This window comes from Schistocerca americana, chromosome 3, assembly GCF_021461395.2.
Source record: "Schistocerca americana isolate TAMUIC-IGC-003095 chromosome 3, iqSchAmer2.1, whole genome shotgun sequence".
NCBI classification, from domain to species: domain Eukaryota; kingdom Metazoa; phylum Arthropoda; class Insecta; order Orthoptera; family Acrididae; genus Schistocerca; species Schistocerca americana.
The window spans coordinates 411,642,700-411,663,066 of record NC_060121.1 but is presented as its reverse complement, the minus strand read 5'-3'; the positions used below and the strand labels follow the sequence as shown (position 1 = coordinate 411,663,066).

General features: G+C 36.3%; 1 protein-coding gene across 1 annotated transcript in view; it reads right to left on the bottom strand.

Moving 5' to 3' along the window:
- LOC124607315 (jouberin-like) overlaps nucleotides 1-20,367 on the bottom strand; it is a 297,391-nt gene that overhangs the window by 79,038 nt on the left and 197,986 nt on the right. The window contains exon 8 of the mRNA XM_047139613.1: nucleotides 13,274-13,402. Within this exon, the coding sequence (XP_046995569.1) occupies nucleotides 13,274-13,402 (129 nt within the window). The remainder of the gene's footprint in view (nucleotides 1-13,273; nucleotides 13,403-20,367) is intronic.

Sequence of the window (20,367 nt, the reverse complement as noted above, 5' to 3'; positions counted from 1 at the left end):
ATTGCTGAATACTTCTGTTATCTTTAGTAATTGGTTGAGATGTTGATTTGTTGCTGCCAATAGTTTCAGATCATCCATGTATAGCAAATGTGTGATTTTGTGTGGGTATGTTCCAGTAATATTGTATCCATAATTTGTATTATTTAGCATGTTGTGTAGTGGGTTCAGGGCAAGGCAGAACCAGATAGGACTTAATGAGTCTCCTTGGTATATTCCACGCTTAATCTGTATTGGCTGTGATGCGATATTATTTGAATTTGTTTGGATAATAAGTGTGGTTTCCAATTTTTCATTACTATGTTTTATTATTATTATTATTATTACCAGCAATATTATTACATTTTGTGTGTGTGAACTTTTACTGAATATATTAATCAGTTACAACTCAAAACTTTTATTTACAGGCATAGTTCCTAATCCTGTTGAGTAAATAACAAATAAAAACATTTTCTTTCAGAGAGAACAAAGAGTAATGCAGACATGCAGACTGGAAATTAGGTGAGTATGTTATCCATTGCATTCTGGCTGACCCCAAAAATAGTTTTCAGGTTCTTGTAAATGGCAAATATTTTAATTTACCCACCACCCCCACTGGGAAGGTTGTACAAGTGTTTAGTAATGAATCTCCTTTGTAGATTGATTGGATTTCTGCAGTACTCTACCAAGAAACCAAAGACTCCATGTTTTTTACCTATCTTGGATGTTATCTGAGCATTCCATTTTGCATTCCCACAGAGTGTTGTAACCAGGTATTTGAGTGGGTTGACTGATTTCAATTGTGACTCATTTATACTGCACTCAAAGGACAATACATTTTTTTCATTTTGTGAAGTGTACAGTTTTACATTTCTGAACATTTAAAGCAAGTTGCCAATCTTTTTGCCATTCTGAAATCTTATTGAGATCCAACTGAATATTCCTGGAGATTTTGCAGACAGTAATTCATTATAGATAACTGCCTCATCTGCAAATATCTTAGATTGCTATTAATATTGTTTGCTATGGTGTTAATGTACAACATGAGTAGCATGGGTTTCAACATCCTTCCCTAGGGCACTTCTGATATTACTTCTACATCTGTTGATGACTCTCTATCCGAGATAACATGCTGCATTCTCCCCACCAAGAAATTATCACTCTAGTCAAAAATTTCACTTGACATGTAGATTAAATGACTAAATCAATGTGAGTTTTCAAAGTTGTAAAGTCCATTTCAATACACCCTATATTGACAGAAATATTCAGCTATAATAAATGGAGAACATGAACTTGAAGCAGCAATTGAGAAGGGAGTAAGACAATCTTGAAGCCTATCTCCTAATTATTTAATCTGTAAAATGAGCAAGCTGTAATAAATCCTTGGGAAAATTTAGAAATGTAATTCAAGTCTCATGAAATGGTATAAATACTTCGAGGTTTGCTGATAACATCATAATTCTGACTGAGACAGTAAAGGGCTTGGATGAGCAGCTGAACAGAATGGATTGTTCATAGGATGAACACTAACAAGAATAAAACAAGGGTAAGGAAATGTAATCAAATTAAATCAAGTGGGGGAGATTAAATTAGGAAATGAGAAGCTACAAATAGTCATGGAAATGGGAGACTAAAACTAGTCAACAAGATTTGCTATTTGAGTAGCAAAATAACTTATGGCAATTGAATGAAGGAGATATAAAATGCAAACTAGCAAAAGTCCAACAAGAGTGTGGCGTAGAGTGCCATAAAAATCGATATTTGTTCTGTGCGTAAGTGTGCTATCTTTGAGGAGAGGGCTTTGGAGAGCATGTTGGACGTTAACGGCAGTTAGCCTCCGGACTTGTGTCTGTGTAGACGCTAAGTGTGAATAAATCTGTATATGAGAGAATTCAAGTTGTTTACCTACAACTATACCATATTCCCTCAAGAGTTTAGGAAACACAGAAATTTGTTAACATCAAATATAAACATGAGTGTTAGGAAGAGTTTTGTGAATGTATTTGTGGAAGTGTAGCCTTGTACAGAAGTGAAACTGGATCATAAGCAGTTCAAACAAGAAGAGAATAGAAGTTTATGAGTTTCATAAGAAAGCTGAAGATTAGATGTGGGATCAGATAACTAATGATGAGTCACTGAATTAACCTGAGGAGAGGAGAAATTTGTGGAACAATTTGACTGAAAGGACTGGTTGGTTAACAGGGCACATCCTAAGGCATCAAGGAATTATCATTTTGGTAATGGAAGGAATTTGGGGGGGGGGGGGGGGGGGAGGGGGAGGGATATAAAACTACAGAGGGAGTAGAAGGTTTGATAATAACAATAAGCAGTTTCAAACTGACATGTTTGTTATGCAGATATTAAGTGGCTTGCACAGGACAGACTATCATGGAGAGCTGTATCAAGCCAATCTTTGGAATGAAGACCACAATAACAACATACAAAAATAAATTCTTTTACAAAGAATCTCCCCCACATGATAAAATGGACCTTGCCGTTGGTGGGGAGGTTTGCGTGGCTCAAAGACACAGATAGCCGTACCGTAGATGCAAACACAATGGAGGGGTATCTGTTGAGAGGCCAGACAAACATGTGGTTCCTGAAGAGGGGCAGCAACCTTTTCAGTAGTTGCAGGGGCAACAGTCTGGATGATTAACTGATCTGACCTTGTAACATCAACCTAAACGGCCTTACTGTGTTGGTACTGCGAACAGATGAAAGCAAGGTAAAAATACAGCTGTAATCTTTCCTGAGGGCATGTGGCTTTACTGTATGATTAAAAGATGATGGCGTCCTCTTGGGTAAAATATTGTGGAGGTAAAATAGCCCCCATTTGGATCTCCAGGCAGGGACTACTCAGGAGGTTGTCATTATCAGGAGAAACAAAACAAGTGTTCTACAGATCGGAGTGTGGAATGTTAGACCCCTTACAGGCAGGTAGGTTAGAAAATTTAAAAAGACTGCCTGGTAGAATTTTGCAAGGAGCATGAGTTAATCATATCATGTTTAAGAAACATGAAAGAAGGCTGTATACATGGAAGAGGCTTGGAGACACTGGAAGGTTTCACATAGATTACATAAGTTAGATATAGCGGGAATTAGTGAAGTTCAGTGGCAGGGGGAACAAGACTACTGGTCAAGTGTATACAGAGTTATAAATACAATATCAAATAATGGTAATGCAGCATTAGATTTAATAATGAATAAAAAATAGGAATGGAGATAAGCTACTATGAACAGCAGAGTGAATGCATTATTGTAGCCAAGACAGACATGAAGCCCATGCCTACCACAGTAGTACAAGTTCATATGCCAACTACCTCTTCAGATGATGAAGAGATTGAAGTAATTTATGATGCAATAAAAGAAATTTTTCATATAGGTAAGGGAGATGAAAATTTAATAGTCAGAGGGGACTGGAATTCGACTGTAGGAAAAGGAAGAAAAGAAAAAGTAGTAGGGTATAATTTTGCAAAGAGCATAACTTAATCATATCTAACACTTGGTTTAAGAACCATGGAAGAGGCTTGGAGACACTGGGAGGTTTCATGTAGATTACATAATACTAAGGCAGAGATTTTGGAACCAGGTTTTCAATTGTAAGACATTTCCAAGGGTGGATGTGGATTCTGACAACAATTAATTGATTATGAACAGTAGATTAAAACTGAAAAAAACTGAAAAAATATAGGAATTTAAGGTGATGAGACCTGGATAAACTGAAGGAACCAGAGGTTGTACAGAGTTTCAGAGGGAGCATTAGGGAATGTTCGACAAGAACAGGGGAAAGGAATGCAGTAAAAGAAGAACGGGCAGCTTTGGGAGATGAAGTAGTGAAGGCAGCAGATGATAATAATAATCAAGTAGATAAAAAGACAACAGCTATAATAAATCCTTGGGTAACATAAGAGATACTGAATGTAATTGATGAAAGAAGAAAATATAAAAATGCAGTAAATGAATCAAGCAAAAACGAATACAAACGTCTCAAAAATGAGATTGATAGTAAGTGCGAAAAGTCTAAGCAGGGATGGCTAGAGGACAAATGTAAGCATGTTGAAGCATACATCATTAGATCTAAGATAGACACTGCTTACAGGATAATTAAAGAGGCCTTTGGAGAAAAGAAAAACCATCTGTATAAATATCAAGAGCTCAGGTGATAAACCCGTCCTAAGCAAAGAAGGGAATGCAGAAAGGTGGAAGCAGTATATAGAGGGTCTATAGAAGGGTGAAGTACTTGAGGGCAATATTATGGAAATAGAAGAGGATGAAGATGAAATAGGAGATGTGATATTGTGTGAAGAGTTTGACAGAGCATGGAAAGACCTAAGTCGAAACATGACCCAGAAGCAGACAACATTCCATTAGAACTACTAATAGCCTTGGGAGGCACATTTGGTGAGGAAGATTTATGAGACAGGCGAAATACCCTCTGACTTCAAGAAGAATATAATAATTCCAATCCCATAGAAAGCAGGTGTTTACAGGTGTGAAAATTACTGAATTATCAGTTTAATAAATCATGTTTGGAAAATAATACCATGAAATCTTTACAAACAAATGGAAAAACTGGTAGAAGCCACCCTCGGGGAAGATCAGTTTGAATTCAATAGAAATGTTGGAACAAGTGAGGCAACACCAACACTACGGCTTATCTTATAAGCTAGGTTAAGGAAAGGCAAATCTACATTTCTATCATTTGTAGACTTAGAAAAAGCTTTTGCCAATGTTGACTGGAATGCTTTCTTTCAAATTCTGAAGGTGGCAGGAGTCAAATACAGGGAGCGAAAGGCTATTTACAGTTTGAACAGAAACCAGATGGCAGTTATAAGAATCGAGGGGCATGAAATGGAAGCAGTGATTGAGAAGGGAATGAGACAGGGTTGTGACCTAACTGCAAAGTTATTCAATCTGTATATTGAGCAAGCAGTAAAGGAAACAAAAGGAAAATTTGTAGTAGGAATTAATATCCATGGAGAAGAAATATAGATTTTGAGGTTTTCCAATGACACTGTAATTCCGTCAAGGACAGCAAAGGACCTGGAAGAGCAGCTGAACAAAATGGATAGAGTCTTGAAAGAAGAATATAAGATGAACATCAACAAAAGCAAAATGAGGATAATGGAATGTAGTTGAATTAAATCAGGTGTTGCTGAGGGAATTAGATTGGGAAATGTGACACTTAAAGTAGTAAAAGAATTGTGCTATTTGGGGAACAAAGGAACTGATGATGGTCAAAGTAGAGAGGATATAAAATGTAGATTGGCAATGGCAAGGAAATCATTTCAGAAGAAGAGAAATTTGTTAACATCGAGTATAGATTTAAGTGTTAGGAAGTATCTTGTGAAAGTGTTTGTATGGAGTGTAGCCATGTGTGGAAATGAAACATGTATGATAAACAGTGTAGACAAGAAGAGAATAGAAGCTTTCGAAATGTGGTGCTACAGAAGAATGTTTAAGATTAGATGGTTAGATTATGTAACTAATGAGGAGGTAGTGAAAAGAGTTGGGGAGAAGAGGAATTTGTGGAACAACTTGACTAGAACAAGGGATCGCTTGGTAGGACACTTTCTGACGCATCAAGGGATCATCAATTTGGTATTGGAGGGAAGCATGAAGGGTAAAAATCATAAAGGTAGACCATGAGATGAATACACTAAGCAGATTCAGAAGGATGTAGGTTGCAGTAATTATTCAGAGATGAAGAGGCTTGCACAGGCTAGAGTAGCATGGAGAGCTGCATGAAACCTGTCTCTGGACTGAAGACCACAACAATAACAACAAAGAATCTTGCATTCCTGGATTGTTGTGCCTCATTCTAAATTTATCCTTCATAAATAAATCACTTACTTGCAGCCCCAGCACTAATCTGTGTGTATATAAATTCACACATCTGTACAGGGTGACCATATCCACAAAACTTCTCTCCACCCACATCTCCTCTGCTAAATTTTCCAGTTTGCCCCTAGCTGCTGGCTCATGCACCCAAAGCTCCTGTACATTAGGTCTCAAGGAAATAATTCCTGTAATTATCCTTCAGCAGATTTCTACAATCACCATGGTTTTCCCTGCAATTACTGAGAAATGACACATTTCACTTTATGTTGTGTGATTCCCGTGATGTAAGAGCTGCATTGTCCCTGTCTCCTGCATACTCCTCACACTGACTTAGCAGTGTCCTGGCAGTGGTGAGCATTTGAGTTTCTTGCCACCATTGTGCTTCGCTTTGTTGTCACCCTACTAGTGCACTGCAAATGCGTGCTTCCAGTTACTATTTTGAGGGCTGAGCGAGAACTGAGAATACTTTAGAGGCCTCTCTAAAACTCAGGACTACACAGTAGAAATTGCTGTGATGGCACACATGTAGCACTCAAAATCAGGATCTGTCCTCCAATGATTAATAAGAATGGATTCTGGGGTTCCTGTCTCACTACATACAAGCACAAGCTTCACATACTTCACTCTAAATTTTGTATGACTGTGAAACATAGCAGGAAGATGAAGTGTATCAGCTCTTTTAGATGAATTAAATGCTTCACCTTACTGTTCTCTTTAATGTGTGACAGGAGAAAGCACATGCTTTTGGCAGTACATGTATTTGTCTACGTTCATTGCCATCTCCATATTGCAAACTCCATTGTTCAATAATTCTTCAGTTACTGCCTGCACATTCAGAGCCTGTAATGGATTCATCTCCACTGCATCTACCTCTGTGTCTCCACTGTATCAGTTTGGCTTTGGAATCCATCAACATGTCATCTACTTATGCCCTAACTTCAGCTACTTGTAAATTTTGTACCGCAAGTTCAAGAAGTGGCTTTGTTACTACATTTCGAAATGTTGGTCTATTGATGGATCGAAGTGCGTACCTCTTTGTGACTTATCTTGGTACAATTGTCTAAGTGGTCCTTTTTACCATCCAGTTTTACAGTAATCTTGCATATTTCAGGAAACGTTAAACTATTCAGTCTTGACAAAGAGAGAAGACCACAACAATTTGTCAAAAGCAACTTTGATGTTAATTATCAGTCAAATGGGTAATAAAACATCAAGTAGTTAGACTTTCCTGATTCTCTGCATCTTTGATAGATCTTCCCTTCTGAATGTCATGTTGATTCCAGTTCAGAGCAGTTACATTTCTATATGTAAATAATTATGATCAGCGAATGCTTTGACTTTCATCTTACTTATGTAGAAGGCATATCAGTCAATATGAGTTTGCTGAAGTGGGGTCTCTATCATCTATCTTCATATGCAAAACTGTACTCATAGTCCTCTACTCATGCAGAGGGTACTAGGACATCTAACATATTGTATGGTGCATTCAGTATCCTCCTGAGATGTCACTGTTCTTCATTCCCCTCATCTGCATCTTCCACTGGTAGCAAACGCTTAAGAGATATATGGAAGAGCCCTTTCATCAATGTGTCATTCTACCATCTCTCTTCCTTACCATAAAGATAACGATTGTGACTAAATATTCTCTGCTGTTATTTTGAAGGGGGTCCCAGAGATGCATTTCCAAATTCTGTGCAGCATACATTTGCCAGTTCTTTACCTATGTGCTTTCAATTTACTCTCTGTATGTCTGGCGTTCTACGGATCAGAGCGTGGAATGTCAGATCCCTTAATCGGGCAGGTAGGTTAGAAAATTTAAAAAGGGAAATGGATAGGTTAAAGTTATATATAGCGGGAATTAGTGAAGTTTGGTGGCAGGAGGAACAACACTTTTGGTCAGATTATATAATGGTAAGATAGAGATTTAGGAACCAGGTTTTAAATTGTAAGACATTTCCAGGAGCAGATGGTTATGACCTGTAGATTAAAACTGAAGGAAATGCAAACAGGTAGGAATTTAAGGAGATGGGACCTGGATAAACTGAAAGAACCAGAGGTTGTACAGAGTTTCAGGGAGAACATAAGGGAACAACTGACAGGAATGGGGGAAAGAAATACAGTAGAAGAAGAATGGGTAGCTTCGAGGAATGAAATAGTGAAGGCAGCAGAGGATCAAGTAGGTAAAAGAACAAGGGCTAGTAGAAATCCTTGGGTAACAGAAGAGATACTGAATTTAATTGATGAAAGGAGAAAATACAAAAATGCAGTAAGTGAAGCAGGCAAAAAGGAATACAAACGCCTCAAAAATGATATCGACAGGAAGTGCAAAATGGCTAAGCAGGGATGGCTAGAGGACAAATGTAAGGATGTAGAGACTTATCTCATGAGGAGTAAGATAGATACTGCCTACAGGAAAATTAAAGAGACCTTTGGAGAAAAGAGAACCACTTGCATGAATATCAAGAGCTCAGATGGAAACCCAGTTCTAAGCAAAGAAGGGAAAGCAGAAAGGTGGAAGGAGTATATAGAGGGTCTATACACGGGGGATGTTCTTGAGGACAATATTATGGAAATGGAAGAGGAGGTAGATGAAGATGAAATGGGACATATGATACTGCGTGACAAGTTTGACAGAGCACTGAAGGACCTGAGTCAAAACAATACCCCGGGAGTAGACAACATTCCACTAAAAATACTGACAGCCTTAGGAGAGCCAGTCCTGACAAAACTCTACCATTTGGTGAGCAAGATGTATGAGGCAGGCAAAATTCCCTCAGACTTCAAGAAGAATATAATAATTCCAATTACAAAGAAAACGGGTGTTGACAGATGTGAAAATTACCGAACTATCAGTTTTATAAGTCACAGCTGCAAAATATTAATGCGAATTCTGTACAGACAAGTGGAAAAACTGGTGGAAGCTGAATTCGGGGAAGATCAGTTTGGATTCCGTAGAAATATTGGAACACGTGAGGCAATACTGACCTTACGACTTATCTTAGAAGAAAGATTAAGGAAAGGTAAACCTATGTTTCTAGCATTTGTAGACCCAGAGAAAGCTTTTGACAATGTTGACTGGAATACTCTCTTTCAAATTCTGAAGGTGAAAGGGGTAAAATACAGGGAGCGAAAGGCTATTTACAATTTGTACAGAAGCCAGATGGCAGTTATAAGAGTCGAGGGACATTAAAGGGAAGCAGTGGTTGGGTAGGGAGTGAGACAGAATTGTAGCCTCTCCCAGATGCTATTCAATCTGTATATTGAGCAAGCAGTAAAGGTAACAAAATAAAAGTTCAGAGTAGGTATTAAAATCCATCGAGTGTGTGTGTGTGTGTGTGTGTGTGTGTGTGTGTGTGTGTGTGTGTGTGTGTGTGTGTGTGTGTGTGTGTGTGTGCGGGTGGTTTGAGGTTTTCGGCCGCTAAACAGTGTGGTCATCAGTGCCCAAAAATCCATGGAGAAGAAATAAAAACTTTAAGGTTCACCGAAGGACTTGGAAGAGCAGTTGAACGGAATGGACAGTGTCTTGAAAGGAGGGTACAAGATGAACATCAACAAAAACAAAATGAGGATAATGGAATGTAGTCGAATTAAGTCAGGTGATTCTGAGGGAATTAGATTAGGAAATGAGATACTTAAAGTAGTAAAGGAGTTTTGCTATTTGGGGAGCAATATAACTGATGATGGTTGAAGTACAGAGGATATAAAATGTAGACTGGCAATGGCAAGGAAAGCGTTTCTGAAGAAGAGAAATTTGTTAGAATCAAGTATTTATTTAAGTGTCAGGAAGCCGTTTCTGAAACTACTTGTATGGAGTGTAGCCATGTATGGAAGTGAAACATAGATGATAAATACTTTAGACAAGAAGAGAATAGAAGCTTTCGAAATGTGGTGCTACAGAAGAATGCTGAAGATTAGATGGGTAGATCACATAACTAATGAGGAGGTATTGAATAGAATTGGGGGGAAGAGGAGTTTGTGGCACAACTTGACTAAGAAGAAGGAATCGGTTGGTAGGACATGTTCTTTGGCATCAAGGGATCACCCATTTAGTACTGGAGGGCAGCGTGGAGAGTAAAAACCTTAGAGGGAAACCAAGAGATGAATACACTAAGCAGATTCAAAAGGATGTAGGCTGCAGTAGGTACCGGGAGATGAAGAAGCTTGCACAGGATAGAGTAGCATGGAGAGCTGCATCAAACCAGTCTCAGGACTGAAGACCACAACAACAACAACATGTCTTCGTAAGGAATAACAATTTATTTTATTTATTTATTTAGCATTCAATAGATCACACATGTGATATAGGATTTGTCATTTGATTACACGTAACACATAACAACACATACACATAATAAATTGACAAACATATACAAACAGCAAACAAATTAGATACACATAGTACATAAGTAGTGTACAAGAACTTAATACCCAAAAAACAAAAGTATGTGCTCATGATAAACAATTATAGATCCATGAACTACGCCTTATACACAAAACGTATTACAGATATTTAACAGATTTATGAAGTTGAAAACATAATTAAATTAGTGTGAATTTTTAAAAAGTAAGTACAGGTTTCAATCCACAGTCTGAGACAGGTATTCATTTACACTGTAGTAGCATTTTTCCATCGAGTATTTTTTTTACTTCATGCTTAAAATTATTTTTGCCTTTCAATTCTTTAATTTGAGATGGAAGTGCATATCAAAGCTTTATTCCTAAGTGGCTAACATGTTTCTGACTTCTAGTTTTTGCTACTTAGGGAATGTGGAAGTCTTTACCTTGCCTTGTATTGTGATCATGGTAGCTTGAGATGGTTTGGAGATCGCAGTTACTTTTACTGATCATTTCCAGGCATTTAAAAATATATATTGATGGTATTGTAAGTATCTTTAGTTGTCTGAATAAAGGTCTACAGTGAGTTTGTGGTGGGCTGTGTGTCATGATACGAATAGCTCTTTTTTGCATAATAAAAATGTCATTTAGTCTTGACCTGGTTTTCCCCAAAAACTTATACCATAGCTTGCAACAGATTGGAAATAACTAAAGTACACCACTCTAATACATTCTTTGCTACATACCTTGGATATTATTCTTAAGGCAAAACATGCTGAGCTAAGTTTCTAAGTAAGATATACACTGTGTTCATTCCAGTTTAAATCTTGGTCAATTCACATGCCCAGAAACTTTGTGGTGCACACTTTTTGTATTTGTTTGTTATCCAGCATAAGGCACATATTTTCCCCTTGACACTTGCTTCCATACTGTATAAAGTTTGTTTTCTTTGTATTTAATGTCTTGACTAATGATTCAGATGAGCTATACATTGAAGGAAAGAAAATCAAAAAGATAAACACTTTCTGTTATTTGGGATCCATTTTAGAAATTGAGGGAAAATCAGAGTCAGAAATCAATAAAAGAATTAGTAGCAGACGGAGGATCATTGAGATGCTTACCTCAGTCTTATGGAGCAGGAATGTAATGAGCAGAACTAAAAAATTAATATACAAATCCATATTAGAGAGTGTGGTTCTGTATGGAACGGAGACCTGGACAATTAACATGAAGCACATTAAAAAATTACTAGCTCTAGAGATGGACTTTTGGAGAAGATCGGCAAGAATCTTCAGGAAAGAAAAGATAAGGAACACCGAAGTAATAAGGAGAATGGAAATAAAAGAAAGAATATATGACGTAATGGATAGGAAGAAATTACAGTGGTATGGGCATGTACGACGAATGGAGGAAGCCAGAATACCAAAATTGATACTGGAGTGGGAACCGGAGGGGAGAAGAAGAAGAGGACGACCTGTGACCACCTGGCTCCAAAATGTACAGCACACAATGAGGAGAATGGGCGCAGAGGAAGAGGACACGCAAGATCGAAACACCAGGAGAAATATTTTGAGAGTATAGTTTAAGAACGTTTATTGTTTGTATTGTAATTTCCAAGTAAATTATTATGTTGGAGATAAGCCTCTGTAATGAGGAAAAGCTCAAAAATAATAATAATAAATAAATTTAATGTCAGCTTATTTGAATAAAACCATGACTGTATGTATGAGAGAATTTTTTCTGCTGTAGAACACAATGATTCTTTTATATCACCAATTATGATACTCGCGTCATCTGCAAATAGTAAAATTTTGGCTGAGCTGTCTGGAGCCTGTATATCATTGATATAAATTAGAAATAACAATGGGCCCAGAATGCTACCCTGTGGAACACCTATTTCAATTTGGTTTGGTTCAGACATGAGTTTAAAATTGTTAAGATTGTTGGATGACCTCAGCTCAACAACTTGTGACCTGTTTTGCAGATAAGATTCAAACCATTTTTTAACTGTACCCCTGATGCCTCTTGCTTCAAGTTTCTCTAGTAATATTACATGGTTCACAGTATCAAAGACTTTGGATAAATCTAGATTAATTCCAACAACCTGTTTATTTGATTTCAAGTTTCTTACTATTTCTATTGTGTAGTCCAATAATAGCCCGCCTTTTCTGTACTGTGCCCTGCTCGAAAGCCATGTTGACTGTTATTTATTAGTTTATGTTTTCTAGATTTTTGTAACCCTGATTTTCATTAATTCCTCAAGTATTTTGGAGAAGGCTGGGAGGAGAGATATAAGTCAGTAATTTTCTACTTTATGTCTGTCACCATTTTTGTATAGAGATATCACTTTAGAGATTTTAAGTTTTGAAAGTTTAGAACAGAAAAGAAACTTATTACCTCATAAAACAAAATTTCAGGTCACTGACTTAATGTACAGGACACTTGTCAAAACGCAAAAATTTACTTACAGTTTTTCTTAAAATATTATTAATATAATATATGGTACTTAATACATAACTGATGATTTTTTTTTTTTAAAAATAATGATCTGTAACTTCGTAAGTAAGTGTTCGTTCTCTTCTGACCAAATTTTCAGATTGTCCTTCATGAACTCTTTAATTGAACAGTAACATTTCTGCACCAGTTTGTCATGTAATAGTTTTTCAAAGTTTCTAGATTAATACTAAGCAGTTCTTTTCCTTTTGCTTTGTTGTAAATTTTCATACCCATATAGTGCATAAAGTTTTAAATGGTGGGCTGGCAGCAGAAAATTATTTTGATTCCTGGTGTTGTAATTGGGTTGTAACTGATTTGCTACACATAAATCATGGTTACTAAGTGCAAAGATAATGAGTTCATACATGTAAAATGAAGGAACACTTGATATAATTAGATTTTTTTATGAGTTGGTGACATGGTTTCCTTTACATAGTGCACATTTTTAACAATAGTTTTCTGAAGTTTCAATACAATGTGCTTCATTTGAAGGAAGATCATACTGTGTAGATTTCAAATTTTGTGTGTTATGGATGCAAAACTTACTTCCACAAAAGAAGGAAAGTAATTAATTAAGCACATAATTTTTCAGGAGAAACTGTGGAACAATGGTTAATGTACTTACCTCATACATTTCATCTTTTAAGAGTTTGCTCCACACTCTCACCATGTGATCAAAACATCCTGTCACAACAATTGTACTTTTGCTCACATGGAATTGAGCAACATAAACAAATGAAGGATGTGGTAATATCTGCAATTAAATAAATCTCCAATGTAATTTCCAAAATACAACATAATTTTATCTAACAGAGACAAAATACTATCAGGTTTATCAGTCTGTTCAGTTTTTTGAAGACACTGCCTACTGTTTGTGACAAAATAGCACAGTATACGAAATAGCATAGCACAGTATATAACACAGGATTACTACTGAAATACTTAATTTTATTCTTTTTCACAAATGTGATTTTTTTAATTTTTTAATTTTCTTCTTTTGTACGACCATTTTTATTATTGTGTAAAACTTGTAAACTAAATACAAGGAATGCATTTGTGATACATGAAATATTACCGGAATGATTAAAAACAATTTTGTAAAATCTGTACAGTAATATCAAGTTACTGAAACTGTCTGAAGGGTAAAACACAACCTTTGGAGTGTGGACTGTCTTTGGTACTAACACACTATGGTATGGAAGTGGTGTAGTTGTAAGGAAGGACACAAGTGTGAATGGGTCTGGCACAACAAATATGTGTGCAGCAATTGCTTGTGTCTGTGAGAGGTACAGCAGTTTCTATGGGCCACAGTACAATGGTTACTTATAATTATGATTCAAGAGACCTAAAAGGAAGAGTACTGTTTGACCACAGCTACTATAAGGAATATTGGAACTAGAGACCAAATATTCTGTTTGGCATTGTGGTATATAGTTCCACTAAACTACTACTTAGGATCTGCAGCTTCCAAACTTCTAAAACTGAACTACTTCAGAATGTAGAATGTGTGGAATGATAAAGGCTTGTCAGTGTTTTTACTGAATTGGATGATGTAACTTTTCTGTGATCTTCAATCACTATTTTATTGCCATCAATAACCTAAGTCATTATTAGCAGCAACAGCAGCGAAGTCCTATTACCTTATGTTACGAGTATCACATTATGATGTTAAATTTCATTGGACTGTTACATTTCAGTATCACAGTCTGAACTGACTGACACCATGTTATGCAAGTTAATTAGCAAACCGCATCCCCTCCCAGAAAGTAAAATTAAATATTTTCTTGAATTCCAAAGTCCATATTATTGCTAAATAACAAAAATCATTAACATAAATTTAGTAGCAACATTAACAACTCGAATTTTTGAAACATAGTTCATGGAAATAACAGTGGTTAAAAAGCATTATTAAAATGTTTAAATGAAAAACATTCTTGACCACATAAAATATTTTTATTTTTATTTTAAAGTTGATTGGTTTCAATCTGTGTGACCGTTTTTTAATTAAAATTTTTAAAATTGGCTGGCTTTGTCAAGTAAACATTTCAATGAACTGTTGAGACTATTGAATCCAGTGAATCATGGTAATTTTTACTTCTTACGTAACTATATCAACAGATATTCTGGGCTTTTGAGTACTTTCTGCATTGTTATCTGGGCTATGATATTACATCACCACAATCTTGTACTGCTGTCATCTTGTAGTGATTAATGTTTAAATTAAGTAATACTGAGAGTGACTTTTAACTACTTGGAAAAATCATCTTGCAAAACTCTATATCATTATTACCTTGTAGGGTACTGCTGTAATCCAGCTAGTTTTAAATTTCTTAAGCATTACATCAAACAATTATATCAACTGTGACTTAACTAAATTTATTTGATCTCCACATACAATATGCATTGTTACATGAACTTAAGACTGATTATAGCCCATTCACTTTACAAAAAAGTTGTCCACTCTAAGACTCATGACCAAATTATCACACTGCATGACTATAAGTTCACTAAAAATACATATTTCACTTAATGATAGATTCAGTTAACCAGTCTAAAATGATCTTTATAATTACATATCCTTGCACTCAGTGTTTATTAAGACAGCATATTTAGTTGCCATACTGGTAATTATTTATATATTTTTCCACAAGGTTCAGTCAATCTTCTTCACAATCAATGCCCTTCTGACAAATTAGGTACACATAATCATAGTCGACTATAATATATATTAGATAAAGTGGGAGGGGATGCGGTTTGCTAATGAACTTGCATAACATGGTGTCAGTCAGTTCAGATTGTGATACTGAAATGTAACAGTCCAATTAAAACTAATAAAAACGCATAAATTTTAACCATAGACATGTGTGGAAATATGTACTTGTGAAAAGGTTACAAAGGAAATAATTACAAAATCTTAATTACACTAATGTGTAGAAGTCTGTTAATTGGTAGGAACATTTTACATGATATGAATCTCCTGTAATTAGTAAATATAACAAGTGTATTGTTAACATTTGATACCTAAGCGTTTATACTTGCTTCAACTTATATAAAGATTAGAATTCACTCATGTATGTAATATATAAGAATCTAGGTAATCAATGAGATGTGTAATTTGTTTATGGATGAGAGTTTTAATTGTTAATTAATGAAATAATAATTTTAAACAATGCCAAGGATTGTTAAGAAAGTATAAATACTAACTGCCACATTGGCAGAGGGCGTCAGTACTTTGTGTGATTTTGGACAGAGAGCATGTAGCTAGTTGTGCATAATTAACTCATTATTGTAAGTATGTTCCAACTTATTTCAGATTTGTCAAGATGTGTTTATTTTGAAACTGTAATAATTATTAAATGAAACACTATACTTGATTAAATATATTTTTTACTTTATAGTAAAAACCTACAGTTACTGTTTCAGGACATCTGCTCCGACAGATTACCAGCTAAGATGAGTAAAAATAACCCCTAAAAATGTTATAATTCTTCATAAAATGTGATATCAGTTATTTCATTTTTATTTTCCTAGTGCAAAATAACACATCTTTAGCACACACACAGGATTCTGCCACAGGTGAGTGAATTTTTCTTACTTTTATTCAAAAATCAAAATATAATAAATTAATCTATTTTGTAATTTTGTAGTATCTGAAATAATTATAGTAAAATTCAAAATGTCTTTTACAAATCAGCTGTTGAAGGAACTGTGAATTACACCTATGGGCTTAGATTTAATCCCATCTGTCACAGTCACAAGATCTTCTTTGGACATGGTAGTCATAATGTCGAATTCGTAGCCAAGTGTTTAATGTGAGAGTGCTTAGCAAGTGGCTTGAAGAAATGTATTGAGATGAATGTAATAAAAACTTTAATATGAAGAAAGTTTAACCAGTGAAGAAATCATCGGTTCTGTCTTAAACATCCAACTAACTTTCAGTTTTTGAATTTAAGAAAAAACACATGGACTTGAAATTGCAGGATGATAATTGGCTATTGCAATGGATGAGGAAACTCAATGAGTCAAAATTAATTTTAATTCTTGTTCTTTAACATTTGTGTAGAAAGTGTACATAATACTAAATATTATTTACATAGAATGCACACAGGAATTTTAATTTTCTTAGTTAGGCAAGAACAAGTCACATATTATTAGCTATTACACTAATCTCTGCATATAAGAAGCACACTAGGTGAAATGGTAAAAAATTCAATGACTATTATTGATGAATATATGTTTCCATTAAAGTATTCACTAAAAAGATTCAAACTAAAAACCAGAAATAGTTTTCCCTTGCTGAATTACAATGTTGTAACAACATTAGGGCAAATAACATACTAGACATTAAGTTTGCAAAAAATATGGGGTGAAGAAGACCAAAGCAAAGTGAAACATGATGAAGTATGGCAAATGTAACATAGAATTAATTAAAATACCAAATCACTATATATAACAAATACAAAATCTCTCTGAGCACAAAGTACATAAATTATAGGAACTATAAATTAACTGGTAATGAATCAAAGAAAACAGATATATTTTTTTCTTTTTGCTTCTGCTGGATGGATATTCGTATTTTACAGGATGAATATTCATATTTTACATCATTAGCCCAGCTCAACACCTGAATGTTTGGTGAGTATAGATTTCATTTTCCCATCACAAGGATAATTAACAGTCCCATTTAGCATGGACCTAATTTAAAAAATTTCAAGGTATTTGGGGTAATGCAAAGACATATAGTTAAAAGGGTTTCACTGATTTATAGAGGAACTTCTGGAGTTTGACTGTGTAGTGCCCAGTGCTAACTGTTGACATATTGGAGGCTTATTATTCACCAGTGTCCAACAGGACCAATGGTCAAAATTAAGGAAGAAACCATCCTGTAACAATACTATCCTCAAGTTGTTATTGCACCTAAACCTTCCTTATAAGACTTCACAATGTGCATCTAGGTAGACAAATATGCTGCATGTAGAATTCTGCTGCCAGCATCAAAATAATGTTGAGGTGACACAGTGGAAAAGACCAATCTGGCATTGTGGCACATGGGGTTACCTCGTGCTGCCTCCTGATGCTACACTTTCTCTGCACCAATGTTAGTAGATGCATGACCCTCACATAGTGATTCAGGCAGAATTTGCCATAAACACTTGACACCCAAACCTAGCAATATCTATGCCAAGAGCTACTCCATGCCAGTCATCAATGTAACATAGGTCACTCAGCCTCATCTACACTAGCTGCCACCGATGCTGTCTGCTGGTCTAGGGCTGCTCCTAGGCCTGATGCTGCCAGTGCCTGAGCAGCTACATTCCAGATAGCATCTCTCACAGGCTGTCGTCAACAAGCTTCTAGGAACCTCTGAGGGTTCCCATGAGGTTCACAGTCCACACACAGGCTCACCTCACATCTGACCTACCACCACTATTTGTTGACATATGATGTTCATGCCCCTTGTTGCCAGTGGATTTCCTGATGTGGCCATGCACCATGATGTTGCCAATGTGGCAACTTTGCTTACACCCTGTTGTTGTGGTCTTCAGTCCTGAGACTGGTTTGATGCAGCTCTCCATGCTACTCTATCCTGTGCAAGCTCCTTCATCTCCCAGTACCTACTGCAGCCTACATCCTTCTGAATCTGCTTAGTGTATTCATCTCTTGGTCTCCCTCTACGATTTTTACCCTCCACGGTGCCCTCCAATGCTAAATTTGTGATCCCTTGATGCCTCAAAACATGTCCTACCAACCGATCCCTTCTTCTGGTCAAGTTGTGCCACAAACTTCTCTCCTCCCCAATCCTATTCAATACCTCCTCATTAGTTACGTGATCTACCCACCTTATCTTCAGCATTCTTCTGTAGCAACACATTTCGAAAGCTTCTATTCTCTCCTTGTCCAAACTAGTTATCGTCCATGTTTCACTTCCATACATGGCTACACCCCATACAAATACTTTCAGAAACGACTTCCTGACACTTAAATCTATACTCGATGTTAACAAGTAGGTAAAAAGACGAGGGCTAGTAGAAATCCTTGGGTAATAGAAGAAATATTGAATTTAATTGATGGAAGGAGAAAATATAAAAATGCAGCAAATGAAGCAGGCAAAATGGAATACAAACGTCTCAAAAATGAGATCGACAGGAAGTGCAAAATGGCTAAGCAGGGATGGCTAGAGGACAAATGTAAGAATGTAGAGGCTTATCTCACTAGGGGTAAGATAGATACTGCCTGCAGGAAAATTAAAGAGACCTTTGGAGATAAGAGAACAACTTGTATGAATATCAGGAGCTCTGATGGAAACCCAGTTGTAAGCAAAGAAGGGAAGGCAGAAAGGTGGAAGGAGTATATAGAGGGTCTATACAAGGGCGATGTACTTGAGGACAATATTATGGAAATGGAAGAGGATGTAGATGAAGATGAAATGGGAGATACGATACTGCGTGAAGAGTTGACAGAGCTCTGAAAGACGTGAGTCGAAACAACACTCCGGGAGTAAACAACATTCCATTGGAACTACTGACGGCCTTGGGAGAGCCAGTCCTGACAAAACTCTACCATCTGGTGAGCAAGATGTATGATACAGGCGAAATACCCTCAGACTTCAAGAAGAATATAATAATTCCAATCCCAAAGAAAGCAAAGTGAAAATTACCGAACAATCAGTTTAATAAGCCACAGCTGCAAAATACTAATATGAATTCTTTACAGACGAATGGAAAAACTAGTAGAAGCCGACCTCGGGGAAGATCAGTTTGGATTCCATAGAAACACTGGAACACGTGAGGCAATACTGACCTTACGACTTATCTTAGAAGAAAGATTAAGGAAAGGCAAACCTACATTTCTAGCATTTGTAGACTTAGAAAAAGCTTTTGACAATGTTGACTGGAATACTCTCTTTCAAATTCTAAAAGTGGCAGAGGTAAAATACAGGGAGCGAAAGGCTATTTACAATTTGTACAGAAACCAGATGGCAGTTATAAGAGTCGAGGGACATGAAAGGGAAGCAGTGGTTGGGAAGGGAGTAAGACAGGGTTGTAGCCTCTCCCCGATGTTATTCAATCTGTATATTGAGCAAGCAATAAAGGAAACAAAAGAAAAATTCGGAGTAGGTATTAAAATCCATAGAGAAGAAATAAAAACTCTGAGGCTCGCCGATGACATTGTAATGCTGTCAGAGACAGCAAAGGACTTGGAAGAGCAGTTGAACGGAATGGACAGTGTCTTGAAAGGAGGATATAAGATGAACATCAACAAAAGCAAAACGAGGATAATGAAATGTAGTCAAATTAAGTCGGGCGATGCTGAGGGAATTAGATTAGGAAATGAGACACTTAAAGTAGTAAAGGAGTTTTGCTATTTGGGGAGCAAAATAACTGATGATGGTCGAAGTAGAGAGGATATCAAATTTAGACTGGCAATGGCAAGGAAAGCGTTTCTGAAGAAGAGAAATTTTTTAACATCGAGTATAGATTTAAGTGTCAGGAAGTCATTTCTGAAAGTATTTGTATGGAGTGTAGCCATGTATGGAAGTGAAACATGGACGATAAATAGTTTGGACAAGAAGAGAATAGAAGCTTTCGAAATGTGTTGCTACAGAAGAATCCTGAATATTAGATGGGTAGATCACATAACTAAGTATTGAATAGGATTGGGGAGAAGAGAAGTTTGTGGCACAACTTGACCAGAAGAAGGGATCGGTTGGTAGGACAT